This window comes from Puntigrus tetrazona, unplaced genomic scaffold (assembly GCF_018831695.1).
Source record: "Puntigrus tetrazona isolate hp1 unplaced genomic scaffold, ASM1883169v1 S000000106, whole genome shotgun sequence".
NCBI classification, from domain to species: Eukaryota; Metazoa; Chordata; class Actinopteri; order Cypriniformes; family Cyprinidae; genus Puntigrus; species Puntigrus tetrazona.
This window is the reverse complement of record NW_025047783.1, coordinates 90,001-102,500: the sequence shown is the minus strand read 5'-3', so window position 1 is coordinate 102,500 and position 12,500 is coordinate 90,001. Positions and strand designations below refer to the sequence as shown.

The following is a 12,500-nucleotide window of genomic DNA, read 5'->3' as shown; positions in this document are numbered from 1 at the left end:
GCTGTAAGTACTATTGAACACTTCCATAAGTGCTAGTCCAATAAAACAACACAAAACGTGCTTTTAACACGAATCGCCGCTGCTGTAACCGTAATGCATGCGTGTAAACAACATAAAATAAACGCCGAGACGCGGCATTACTGGATTTTTCCAGAACTAAATGATATGTTTGTTCTGCGTTGCTATAAATAAAGCGGATTACAAAGAAAACTTGATTTAAAATGCATCACGAACACACAGAAAAGCAGGCTTTACCTGACATGCTTATGCTTCCTCAGATTGAGCCTGAGCCTGCGAAACACTCGTTTGATTCTCACTAAGTGAACTATCTTCATCCTGAAAGGCTTGCCGGAAAAAACGAGGCTGTGCTTGCAGCTCGGCCGTCGCTCTCGGTCTGACAGAGTCACAACCAAATCAAACCAAACCCTTTCGGAGCGATCAATGACACAGACAGACGAACTGCCAGCCAACTCCTGATGTTTCGATGCGCAGAAATCGGCTGGCATAGAGGCGGTCTGTTGGTTCCTCCCTTTTTTTATTTATTTATTTTTTTATTTTTACTTTGTTATAAATTATTTTACCCCCCCTTCCTCCCTTTTTTTAATTTATTTATTTATTTATTTTTTTACTTTGTTATAAATTATTTTACCCCCTTCCTCCCTTTTTTTTATTTATTTTTTTTTTTTTATTTTTACTTTGTTATAAATTATTTTACCCCCTTCCTCCCTTTTTTTAAATTTATTTATTTATATATTTTTTTACTTTGTTATAAATTATTTTACCCCCCTCCTCCCTTTTTTTTTTTATTTATTTATTTTTACTTTGTTATAAATTATTTTACCCCCTTCCTCCCTTTTTTTTTTCTTCTTCTTTTTCTCTTTTTTTTCTCTCTATTCTCTTTATAATAAGTTGGGCTGGGAAGAGATTATTAAGTGTATTCCCTTTTTTTTGTTGTTGTTGTGGTTGTTCAAAAAAAAAAAAAAGTTACATGTGTGTATGTACACATATATTTCAGAAAAAAATAAATAAATAAATAAAAAGAAGAATATGACTGATGCATAAGTGGCATTAATGTCAATCTCACCTGCACTATATAACGCGTATGTATCGATATAGATTTTTTTCATTTATTTATGACTTAACACCATGCCAGCATCATTGGCTATAGACATCTCAATTCCACAATTCACTTCAAAACTAACACATGACTATTTTTAAAAAAACAAACAAGCATAAAGATACATGCACTACAAACATTAGGGAAAAAAAATAAGCATAGTCACAGAAAGTCTTTTGAAAATCATCCCAGGAGAATTATTTTTGAAAACGTCCATCAATGCATTTTCCGAATAAAAAAAGTCGCCTGTCGTTGTTCAAGCTCGGACATTCAATTAAAACGTGTTTTACACTCAAGTGTCCCCCGCATCCTTCACAGACTGGTCTCTCTTCACCTTTAAAAGGACAAGAATGGCGTATTCGACGTCTTGTACGCACAACCCCATCATATCGAGTTTCAAAATGATAAAAAAAAGGTATACCTTGATTCAATAACGGGTTCGTCTCATAGAGTTTGTTCCGTATGCATTCATTCCACTCCAATATTATTAACATACTGACTCAATAAAGGTTTGATATCAAGTGCTGTTGTATCGATGTAGATTATAAATATGCAAAATTGTCTCATTTTCAATAAATGCATTGCATTACGCATATCATGCTCTATTAACCACCACGAAACCGCTCGTTTCGACCAGATCTGCCCCGAATACGTGCACATCTCACCTGGAGTCGAATGCACTGCATGTTTTACAGTCGAGGCCTATATTAATGCTGGTTTACTGCACACTTCCTTTCATTTAATTTGTGCTTACAATAAAATGGCAGCAATGAAATGGCTGTCAGGCCTGTCAGACACATCTGAAGAATCTGTCTGGGCATAAAAATGCTCCCAGTGTGGATCAATGATGCGGGGCTGGACTGACTGAGGGGGAAAAAACAATAAAAACATCTTTTTGCAATTATTGCTGTCGCAGTTCGGTTACAGAAATGACGCTTTTTGATACAGAGCTCATAATAACATCTAATGTTCAGAAACTGACCATCAGCAGTTGGTATAATTCACTAGAAATGAGTCACTCTTATATGAATTGCCAAAATACGTGTGCAGTGTTTATGTATGGTGCGCGCGCAGAAGCGTGTATATAAAGCGTGTGTGTAACGCTCATATATTCGTGTATGATGTAAAAGTCTGTGTTCTCTGACTGTAGATGATGTCGGAGTGTGTTTGTGTCTGTGTATCGTGTGTATATTGACCTCTGGCCCGTTCATCTGTGTGTTTATCGTCGTTACTGTGTGTCCGCGCGACTCTACCGGCGTCCGGTCGCGCGACAAGTTAAACGTCGGTTTGTTCTACTCACCGGAAGCGCTCTTTATCGTCTCATAGTCGTCCCGTCGTTGGTTTTATGAAAATATCGCAGCAACGCGCGTTAATTCCGCAGCGGCTCGCTGATCAGCTGACGGGGGCACGCTCGTGCGTCGTTGCGTCACGCGGTGACGTCAGCGCGCCGCCTCCGCCGCCCCCTGCTGTCTGACTTTATAATTTCTCAGGGTAAATAATATATATATATATATATATATATATATATATATATATATATATATATATATATATATATATATATATATATATATATATATATATATATATATATAAAATATACATCTAATCTATAGCTTTGATATAGAGATAAATATTCATAACTATATGTAGTGTAGGCTCTATACACTATATATATATATATATATATATATATATATATATATATATATATATATATATATATACATACACAGCCTATTTTATTCAATTACATAAACATGAACACTTTATAGCATTAGATTTATTAAAATGTGAAATGAGGTGAAAAGCTCTGCAATGAAAAACAACAAATAACAACAAAGTGTAGCTGATTATTGTTTCTTTATTGTGTGTTTGTAAGATGAAGGTTATATGATTTTTATATAGTTGGCTATAGTCGGCTCATTACAGAACATATGCTATAAATGGTGGCTTACAAAACTTGATTATTGCCACTTATTGAAGAATAAAAGCTAAATGAAAAGAACATTTTATGGCTAAATGAATCTAGTTTTAGTATGTTTGCATATTAAAGAAAAACTAAAACAACCCGAGCAACATCTGAGCTGGTTTACTGTCAGCGTAGTCAACATAACTAAGATGAAGAAAGAATGTTAAACATATGAAAGTAAAAAGAATAAAAAGTAAAAAACACAACCTACTTTTTTAAATGAAGTAATAACAGGTTTGACATAAAAATGCATCTTGCAAATTTTACAAAAGTACTAAAATATTCGTGTTTTTATTCATACATAAAAACAGTAAACTGTAAATAAGAAAATACAAGTTATTGATTATCCCTGTTTTTGATGACATTTATTAAATCAGAAAAATATAAGATAAAAAAATAAAAAATAAAACAGAATTCCTTAAAAAAATAAAACATTTCATTTGCTCCTATTATTTTAATTAAATGTTATTAAATTCCTAATTATAAAAAAATATGAATTAATTTATTTCAAAATTGAAGTAAACTTAAAGTACATAAAAATAAAATTAAAAAAAAAATGTGATGCCCTAAAAATGTCAGGCACTGAATTAAGGCCCTATGCACTGTTGTTAAAGCAGCTGCATACGTTTTTTTTTTAACCTTTTAATACCTGTTTCAAAGTCATTTCTATGGTACGCTGACTTCTAATGAGACGAACTGCTTCTGATTCATTTCATTTCAATTAGTTAGACGTTTTAGCATTTCTAAAATGTAGTTCAACCACAAAAGTTGCTATTTTTATATGGCACACTCCTAAAAAGGCCCAAAGAACAGAATCCAGCGGCATTTAATCTTTTACTTTAGCTTTTAGCAGAATTTATCAGAATTTCGTTTACATTTTCGTCTGACTCCGAGTTCAATCTGACTCCAGTTACAAGCCATGCTTAGATTTAGGCAATATTCATAATTAAAAACCGATCTCGGGTGTCGATTAACTATTAATTTGGATATTCGATTCGAGGAAGCAGCGATATCACGCAGCGGCTTTGGAAAATTATTCCTATTTAATATTATATAGAAATAATTCAACTCCGTGCACTAGCACTGAACAACCTTGACTCCTCTGTCTCTGCACAAAAAAAGAAAAATAATAAGAAGAATAAATGATATCTTAATGTAGTAAAAAAAAAAAAACCTGTTTTAAAAGTAAGTTTTATAGAAGTATGTTTCTATACTTCTGTTCTGTCTTCTCTGTGAATGTTAATTCCATTCATCAGCATTAATCCTTTGTCGGTTTTCAACAAACTATCCATCAGCGTTGAAAAAACTATGGTAACTTTACAATAAGGTGCCGTTTGTTAACATTTGTGAATGTATTAACTGTATCACCGTTTAATGCATTAACCTGAATCTTTGTTAACGTTAGAAATACAGCTGTCCGTTGTTTATTCGTGTTAGCCCAGTGCATTAACGTTAACAAACACAGCTTGCGATTTATTAAATGCATGCAATTAAACGCATCTCATAAACGTAACACTATGTGTGCATGATCTGATCTGATCTGTATTCTTCACTGTTCAGAACTCATGACTGAATAGTTAGTAGCAGGGTCTTTTAATAACAAAAAGTAGGTTGTGAGTCAGAAGCAGCAGACGGTTCCTGACTCACTTTATAGTCTACCGCTCCGTCGGGTTCAGTTCTCCGTACACGCTCTGAACACACTCTAATGTTTCTGTTCGACTGCTCTGAACAGCGTCGCTGATTTAGAGTTAATAAAGTAATGACTTTCACCGAGAAACACAGCGTCTCCAGAACATGGCGCCCGCAGCAACACTACAGACAGAATAATAGCCCCACCTTCTTTCTTTGTGGGCGGAGTTATGTAAATAAACCCACTCTGTGACGTAGAGAAGTGGGGGTGAGAAAAGTGTATACATAACAAATAGCGTTAGAGGTCACTTTGTACCCGATAACTTCTCCGATTTACTAGTAGTTTCTACATAAAAATAAAAATGCAACCTTAACCTGGATTTTAAGAATATAAAATAAAAATACGTATTTTAATATAACACGTTGTAGTCGTTTTAATAGTTTTATTGTGGAGGGTATAGCTTGCTAAGCTGAACTTATCCTTCATTAGGGGTTGTCCAGGAATTCCTCGGCCCCCTCGTTATTGTGGGCCCCTCTATAATTCCGGCCCCCTCTGAATCTATGTGCTCCCCCAGGACCCCTGTGGTCCCCTAGGAAACTGGCATTTCCCTTAAAACTGTGGCCTCCCCTGAAACCGGGGTCCCCTCCGGGATTGTGGCTCCCTCTAAAATTGTGTCCCCCTCTGGAAGTGGGGTCCTCTTTAAAACAAGGGTCCCCCCTGAAATTGGAGTGCCCTCTATTATTAGAGTCCTCCTTAAAGTTACGGCCTCCCCTGAAGTTGTGGTCCCCTCTATTACCGGGGCCCCCTCGGGAAGTGTGGTCCCCCCTGAAACCCCCTCTGGAAGTGGGGTCCCCCCTGACACTGGGCCCCCCTTTGGAGCCGTGGCCCCGTCTGATACCGGGGGCCCCTCTTACATCGGGTTCCCCCCTGGAGCCGTCAATCTTCTGAAGCACAGTCGGCCTCAGGTCGCTCAGGTATTCTTGAGCATCGACGAGCAAATGTGAAACATTCCCCGGATCCGGCAGACTGACCTGAGCTCTGGAAAAAAACCAAAAACCTTCAGGAATCAGATGTTTTAAAGAACCGGAGAGTTCATAAAAGAAACGGGAACCGACCTCTGCAATGTGCCCTTAAAGTTCTGTAAAAGACACAAATGCAAATTATTACAAAAACCCGAATGCAAACATCCTACAAAGTTTTAAATCTGAAAGTGCACTGTATATAAAGTTACTGACTCTCAAAAGAAAGAGTTGACTCTGAATCGTTGAAACGATTCTCGAGTCCCGAGTCGTTTTTAAAACGAGTCCAGAGTCATTTTTAAAACGAGTCCCGAGTCTTTTTTCAAACGAGTCCCGAGTCATTTTTAAAACGAGTCCCGAGTCATTTTTAAAACGAGTCCCGAGTCGTTTTTAAAACTAGTCCCGAGTCATTTTTAAAACGAGTCAAAATTAAATATTAGCATACTGCCAGCCCACTTGTTGATCTTTTCCCTTCAGTCTGAATGAAAATGCAAAGTCATTCTTCAAACAATGAGGTTTGAAAAAATGAATCATTAAATGAATTGTTTGGGAGTCTATGAGCAGAAGGTCAAAATAAATGCATATTATAAGAAAATGAAAGTGTTTTTTGACTTTGCGTCCATGTAAAACTATTGTTTGGGACTCCCAAAGCTAAAATGTGAAGCCATAAATTAACGTTGGCGTTCAGTGGCACCTGCAGGAATGAATCATCTTCAGCGTTCATCTGCTTCTCTACGTCTCTGAGTGCACATCTGAGAAATATGATCTGTTTGCTGGTGTTCTTAGTCTTCTCCTTTATCATCTCGCTCTTCTGCTTCTCATCCTCTCTCAGCACTGTTATTCTGGCCATTTCTTCATTGCGCAGAATCTCACGAAGTTCCTCAAACTCCTTGTTGATCTTCTCCTCCGTTTCCTGAGTCTGATGCTGAAAACGAACAGCGGGATGTGACAGCCAAACTAAATCTATAACACCTAGAAGCGTTTGTTTCAAACCTTATTAATGTCAGTGGTCTGCTCCAGCGTCTGTTTAAAATTCTCAAATATTCCCATCTTCTCCCGTAATTGTTCCACTACGGCTTTGAGTTTCTCCTGGAAAAAAAAAAATCACTTTACAGTAAAAAAATGCGAAAATGCTACGGTAAAAACCTGTCAAATGGTTAACGGTAAATTAATTAAGTTTTTTTTGCATATTTCAGTGTATTTCAAACAAACATAAATTTCAGCACTTTAATAATTAGGTGCATTAATATTATGTCAGTTGAATGAAATTGCGGCATTTAACTGTAAATTTTAACTTAAAACCGTAAAGCCAAACATTTTGTTACTGTTTTTTTTTTTGCTGTTTTTTTTACCGTAAATTCTTCATATTTTTTTCCCCAGTTAATGCATTAACTAACATGAATTAACAACAGAAAATACATTAATACAGTATATCTTAATCTTCATTAATGCGCATTTTAACCGAAACTTTTAATTTTAACAATTCATGAGTAAATGTTGACATTGACTAAGATGAATAAATATGGTTCGTTCTTTGTTCTTTGTTGACTGAAGCGGTTAATGTAAACTAACGAAGCTTATTGTCACCAAAACAACAAAAAAAGTGTTCATGATTTATTCGTTTGTCTTTTATTTGATATCACAGAGAGCATCGAGGACGGAGGGAGGGGTGAAACGCGCTGAAACCTGTAACACCTGCTCAATGACTGACTCATCAATAACTCCAAACGATTACAACATAACAAAAAAAGCTTTGATCAGATTAGATGCGATTCATATGCAAGCTTTTGTCGTTTTACCTGACCGTTCTTGAGCTTTTTTTTAAAGCAATTGCTTGTTTTATTTTTATTTTTGGGCTTCCAGTAACTGCGTGATCACATTTTTTTAAACTTTGCCTCTTTTACTTTACACAGAAAATACAAAATGCCTCTTAGTTTTTTTTTGTGTGTGTGTGCGTTGCACAAAGAATTGCGTTTGGAGTTAAAGGCCGAGATTTGATGCATGGTTTTGCATATTTAGCGCTATTTAGTTTCAGCTTTCAGAAATCGCGTGAACGAACAGCTTGGTTTGAGCTCACTGAACAGACATAAACACATCTATTTATTCATCCTATTAACGGACCTTGTTATTGTGGACGGCTTCATCCATGGGACAGAAGCGGTGGTCGGTGTGTAGTTTGGAGTCTCGACACACCAGACACACGGCCTGCTGGTCGTCCAGACAGAAGAGCTTCAGCTTCTCCTTATGAGCGCCGCAGACGGCTTGGCCTCCTCCCGATGAACCTCTCTGGCTCCGGTCCTGCTGGAAGGTCTCGCACAGGTTCTTCAAAGCCAGATTTAAGGGCGGATCGTCCGCCGCCGATGTTTCTCTGCACATGGGACATTCCTTGACGCCTTTGCTTTCCCAAAACGCCTGGATGCAGGCCGAGCAGATGCTGTGGCTGCAGGTCAGAACCACGGGGTTCACGAAAAAGTCGAAGCACACGGGACAAGTGAAGTCCACCTCGGTAAAACCCTCGGATGCCATTTTACACGGCAAAGCTTGTGCGCGGATATGAGATGAAACATAGGCGCGTCTGATTATATATATATCCAGTGGGAGGAGCTCGAAATAAGTTTCTTTCTGTTGTGCATCATCCGTGCAATGCAGATGAACTGGTCTCAAGATGCACGCTAAACTTTTTATTTCAACACAAGATTACAACATAGTTTGGAATTTTTAATTTAAGGCGAGACACTGCGGGTGAAAAAAAGGAACTAAATGTCATCACCTTACTTGATTGATTACATTGATAACTGCAAAAAATAATGTATGTTAAGTTCTCGAAAATATTAAGTTGAAATGTTCAAATGGGGCATTAATTAAATACGTGCTCATTCGCATACATTTCTACAATAAAAATAAGATGAAATATCTTAATTCTGATTTAAGGTTTTTATTGTAACATATTTGACATAACTCAGTTTTTTGGGGGGAATAAAATGTTGAACATTATCAAGCAAATGATACATAAACAAATCCCTCTGTAAAAAAACCTTCAGGATATAGACAGGAATAAAAATGTAAGTTTGATGTGTGTAAATATATATATATATATATATATATATATATATATATATATATATATATATATATATATATATATATTGCAATTGAAATATTTCGATACAAAGAGAAAGTGCTATGAAACAAACACTTAACGGTTTCTTTCTGCTAGTCTGGAAAAATATTTAATGAAAACCAAAAAGCCCAAAATCTCAAAATGTGATAGGTGCATGAAAAACAGGGGTTTTGTCTCTAAATCTAATAGTAATGTGCATCTTTATATGCCATAATATTGCTCTGTTAATTATTCTTTATTATTAAGAACTCAATGAGTCCAACCCCAAGAGATCTTTTTGCACAAAAACAATGATTGAAGGTGCTCCAAAAATGCTAAAAAGTCTTTAGAATCTAAAAATGCTCTTTAGTGGCACTGATGTTTCTCATTGCTCAAAAGGTTCTTTATCTACCTTAAAGAAGCTGTATAGCAAGTTATAAAAGAATGCGGCGACGACAACGCAAGAGCATTAAATCAGCTGCTAAACATATAGATCAGGACTGCGTGATGTTGTGCTATTTCTACTGAAACCTGGTATTACTGAATGATGAGTTCATAGTGATGTGCCTCAACACCAAAGGTGGGAAGGGAGTGGTTAAGGAAAGCTTGGTGGAACAGGTTGAACAGACTTGTCACTTTTACTTTCATAATCGGTCCAAAATGGATTTATTTTAGAGTTCTTCGAACAGACTATTTTGTTGCTTCATTTATTTCATTCAATCCTCTTCAGCATGGCAGGGGCACACATAGGTCTGTAACTCCTCTTTTTAGACCATCGACGAAGCAAATGTGTCTACAGAAAGATGATAAGTCATTTTAACAGCAGATTCGATGTTTGTGCATTTGCTATTAGACTTTTTTAATTGGCATGTTCGCAGATGAACTTGGGCGTCCCGCAGACCCGCGAGTCAAGCTGAGGTTCATGGTGCTTGGAGGTGACGATGCTCTCATGGATAAAGCGTGTGCCGCAATCCTGGGAGAAAGAGACGACGGGGATGCCTTTCGATTCGGAAATCTGAAGCCCAGGAAGGCTCAAGTTTGTGGACGACAGGTTTCTGTATTAAAAACACCGTCCTATTGGCTGGAACACTTGAAATCGTACTACATTTTCATCAACGGAGTCAAATTATTGTTACCCGAGCTGCAGTTCTTTGAATCACTCCTGTTTCCGGGGTCTAATGCCTTTTTGTTAGTACTTAAAAATGTGAAAAACGCTTGCAGGGAGAATTATCTTTTACATGCTCTGAGCGAGGTGTTCGGGAAAGAGGTCTTGGACTATTGCATGGTGTTATTTATGAATGAGGTTAGGCTCAGCGATCCAAATAATAACTCCTGCGTGAAGCTGTGTAAAGGCAGATATCAAGTTTTAAAGAACACCGACGAAAGCGTTTATCGGTTATTTGAAAAAACGAGAGAAATGACAGGGCAGAAAAAGAGCATTTTTTTCTCTAATCATTTGGAGTGTTTCAGAAAAGCTGAAAAACATTTTGAGGCCGAGAATGAGATAAAACAGGCGAAATTAAGACGAGAACTTTTAGAGCATAAAGAAAGCGTCGAGAACGTAAAAACGGAAACGAGGCAACTGAAAGAAGCGATTAGAAAGGAAGCGAAGGAAATAAATGAGAGGATCGAAGAGGAGCTGAAGAAACTGGCCACGGGCCGAGAGAATGAGCTGGATGCTCTCAAAAGAAAAGAAAATCAGATGAAGGACTTCCAGGAGCTAAAAGAAGAGCTGAGAGTTTATGAAAACAGAGAGAAAGAGTTAAGAAATGAGACTGATGCTTTAAAAAAGAGTGAAAAAGAGATGAAGGAGGAGAACCAGAAGCTAAAAGAAGAGCTGAGCATTTACAAAAACAGAGAGAAAGAGTTAAAAAATGAGACTGATGCTTTAAAAAGAGTGAAAAACACATAAATAAGAAATGCTGGAAGCTACAGGAAGAGCTGACCTTTTACAGAAACAGAGAGAAAGAGTTAGAAAATGAGACTGATGCTTTAGAAAAGAGTGAAAAAGAGATGAAGGAGGAGAACCAGAAGCTAAAAGAAGAGCTGAGCGTTTACAAAAACAGGGAGAATTTGTTAAATGCGATAGACGCTTTAAAAAGAGTGAAAAAGAGATGAATAAGAAATGCCGGAAGCTACAGGAAGAGCTGACCTTTTACAGAAACAGAGAGAAAGAGTTAAGAAATGAGACTGATGCTTTAAAAAAGAGTGAAAAAGAGATGAAGGAGGAGAACCAGAAGCTAAAAGAAGAGCTGAGCGTTTACAAAAACAGGGAGAATTTGTTAAGCAATGCGATAGACGCTTTAAAAAAGAGTGAAAAAGAGATGAATAAGAAATGCCGGAAGCTACAGGAAGAACTGACCTTTTACAAAGACAGAGAGAATCAGCTAGACACTGAGTCGGATGTTCTCCAAACAAAGTGAACACCAGACAGCGGACGACTGCCAGAAGCTAAAGGAAGAGCTGATCATCTACAAAAACAGAGAGAGACGCTTAAAACAGGACAAAGCAGAAGGTGAAGAAGTATTCTCGTATGCTGATTATATAATGGCAGTACAATCCAAAAGAAAACATTTTTTTTTACAAGTTTGAGAGCTTTGTCACCATAGAAAACAGTTAAAAGAAAAACGGCTTAATGCATTAAGACATAAAACTGATATAATAAATGATATAAAAAAGCAATGGAGTTGTATTATGTATTATGTTACATAACTTTCTCATATTTTCTTTTCTTCTCTTGCAAAACCGTTCATTTACATTGTATTTTGTTCTCTCTGGATTTTTCATTTCATGTTGCTATAACGACATTAACGGCACTAATTACATAAAACTACCATCGGTGCATTTTATAGTTAAATTGAGTTTTTGTGTGCATTTATTTCTATTCGGAAATATGGAAATTGATTTTTAAATGAATTTTTTTCAAATAGGCCTATATACGGTTTACTAAGGCTTTCTCCAATGGACAGCTTTTAGCCTCAGGTTCTGTTCTCACATACGTTTTGATAATAAATTAAACTGCATTAATATTTGCATAAATATATACTGGAATATAAGAACTGATTTCAACTCTGTTTTCCATCTGTTCATCTATAAAGTGCCCCAAAAATGACAAAAAGGCACCATAAAAAAAAAAGTCTGTATGATTCATCTCTTGAAGTCTTCAGAGGTCATACAGTCTATAATAACTATAATTCTTAATAATAATAATTAATAAGCATTAATAATCAATGCACTAAAATAATAATTCTTTAGTGCATTGATTGATTCTTCATAGTGCTTAAAATGTTCTTTACGGAACAAGAGGTTCTTTGGGGAACCAAATAAAGAATGCATGGCACTTTGTTTGAGGACCGGACCTGCATGTAAAGGCAATAAACATGCGGAATATATTATTAATATACAAACCTTGAGTAAATGTTAATATACTATGATGAAAACAATAACAATGGAGTTTTAATTATGACAATTGCACAGTCGCACCACCACCAGAAAGATAAAGATACAGAAGAACAGCATCGCTGGGTTTTTTTTCTCCGGCTGACAAACAATAAAAACACTGACAGCCAATCAGAATCCAGAATCAATCAGATAATGGAGGCATGGGAGGAAGAGGAATATTTCATCTGCTATATGAATATGAACTTGCCTGTTATAAACAG

At 36.5% G+C, this 12,500-nt stretch overlaps 3 protein-coding genes across 3 annotated transcripts in view; 1 reads left to right on the top strand and 2 right to left on the bottom strand.

The window, feature by feature from the left end:
* Nucleotides 1-2,553, bottom strand: part of LOC122332531 (WD repeat-containing protein 7) — a 95,658-nt gene extending 93,105 nt beyond the window's left edge. Inside the window, 1 exon segment of the mRNA XM_043229852.1 lies at nucleotides 2,418-2,553. The gene's annotated coding sequence lies outside the window, so the exon portion shown is untranslated.
* Nucleotides 2,554-2,961: 408 nt separating this feature from the next.
* LOC122332521 (tripartite motif-containing protein 12A-like) lies at nucleotides 2,962-8,459 on the bottom strand. The gene is made up of 5 exons (XM_043229833.1): nucleotides 7,860-8,459; nucleotides 6,732-6,827; nucleotides 6,433-6,663; nucleotides 5,835-5,857; nucleotides 2,962-5,757 (listed from the first exon to the last, which is right to left on the bottom strand). Exons 1-5 carry the CDS (start codon nucleotides 8,262-8,264, stop codon nucleotides 5,205-5,207), a joined length of 1,308 nt encoding a protein of 435 aa, XP_043085768.1. The 5' UTR covers nucleotides 8,265-8,459; the 3' UTR covers nucleotides 2,962-5,204.
* Nucleotides 8,460-8,933: 474 nt separating this feature from the next.
* The window catches only part of LOC122332525 (histone-lysine N-methyltransferase, H3 lysine-79 specific-like), a 3,719-nt gene continuing 152 nt past the window's right edge, over nucleotides 8,934-12,500 (top strand). Inside the window, exons 1-2 of the mRNA XM_043229834.1 lie at nucleotides 8,934-9,588; nucleotides 9,717-12,500. The exon at nucleotides 9,717-12,500 is cut by the window's right edge and continues 152 nt beyond it. Of these exons, the coding sequence (XP_043085769.1) occupies nucleotides 9,570-9,588; nucleotides 9,717-10,750 (1,053 nt within the window). The 5' untranslated portion in view covers nucleotides 8,934-9,569 and the 3' untranslated portion in view covers nucleotides 10,751-12,500. The remainder of the gene's footprint in view (nucleotides 9,589-9,716) is intronic.

Bases quoted from the DNA above. Each gene is read 5' to 3' on its own strand.
- LOC122332521 (XM_043229833.1), bottom strand. From the start codon at position 8,264: ATGGCATCCGAGGGTTTTACCGAGGTGGACTTCACTTGTCCCGTGTGC. The intron at 5,858-6,432 runs GTGCCACTGAAC...TGTCTTTTACAG, and splicing joins AAGATGATTCATTCCTGCAG to AACTTTAAGGGCACATTGCA. The intron at 5,758-5,834 runs GTCGGTTCCCGT...GTTTTTTTCCAG, and splicing joins TTTAAGGGCACATTGCAGAG to AGCTCAGGTCAGTCTGCCGG.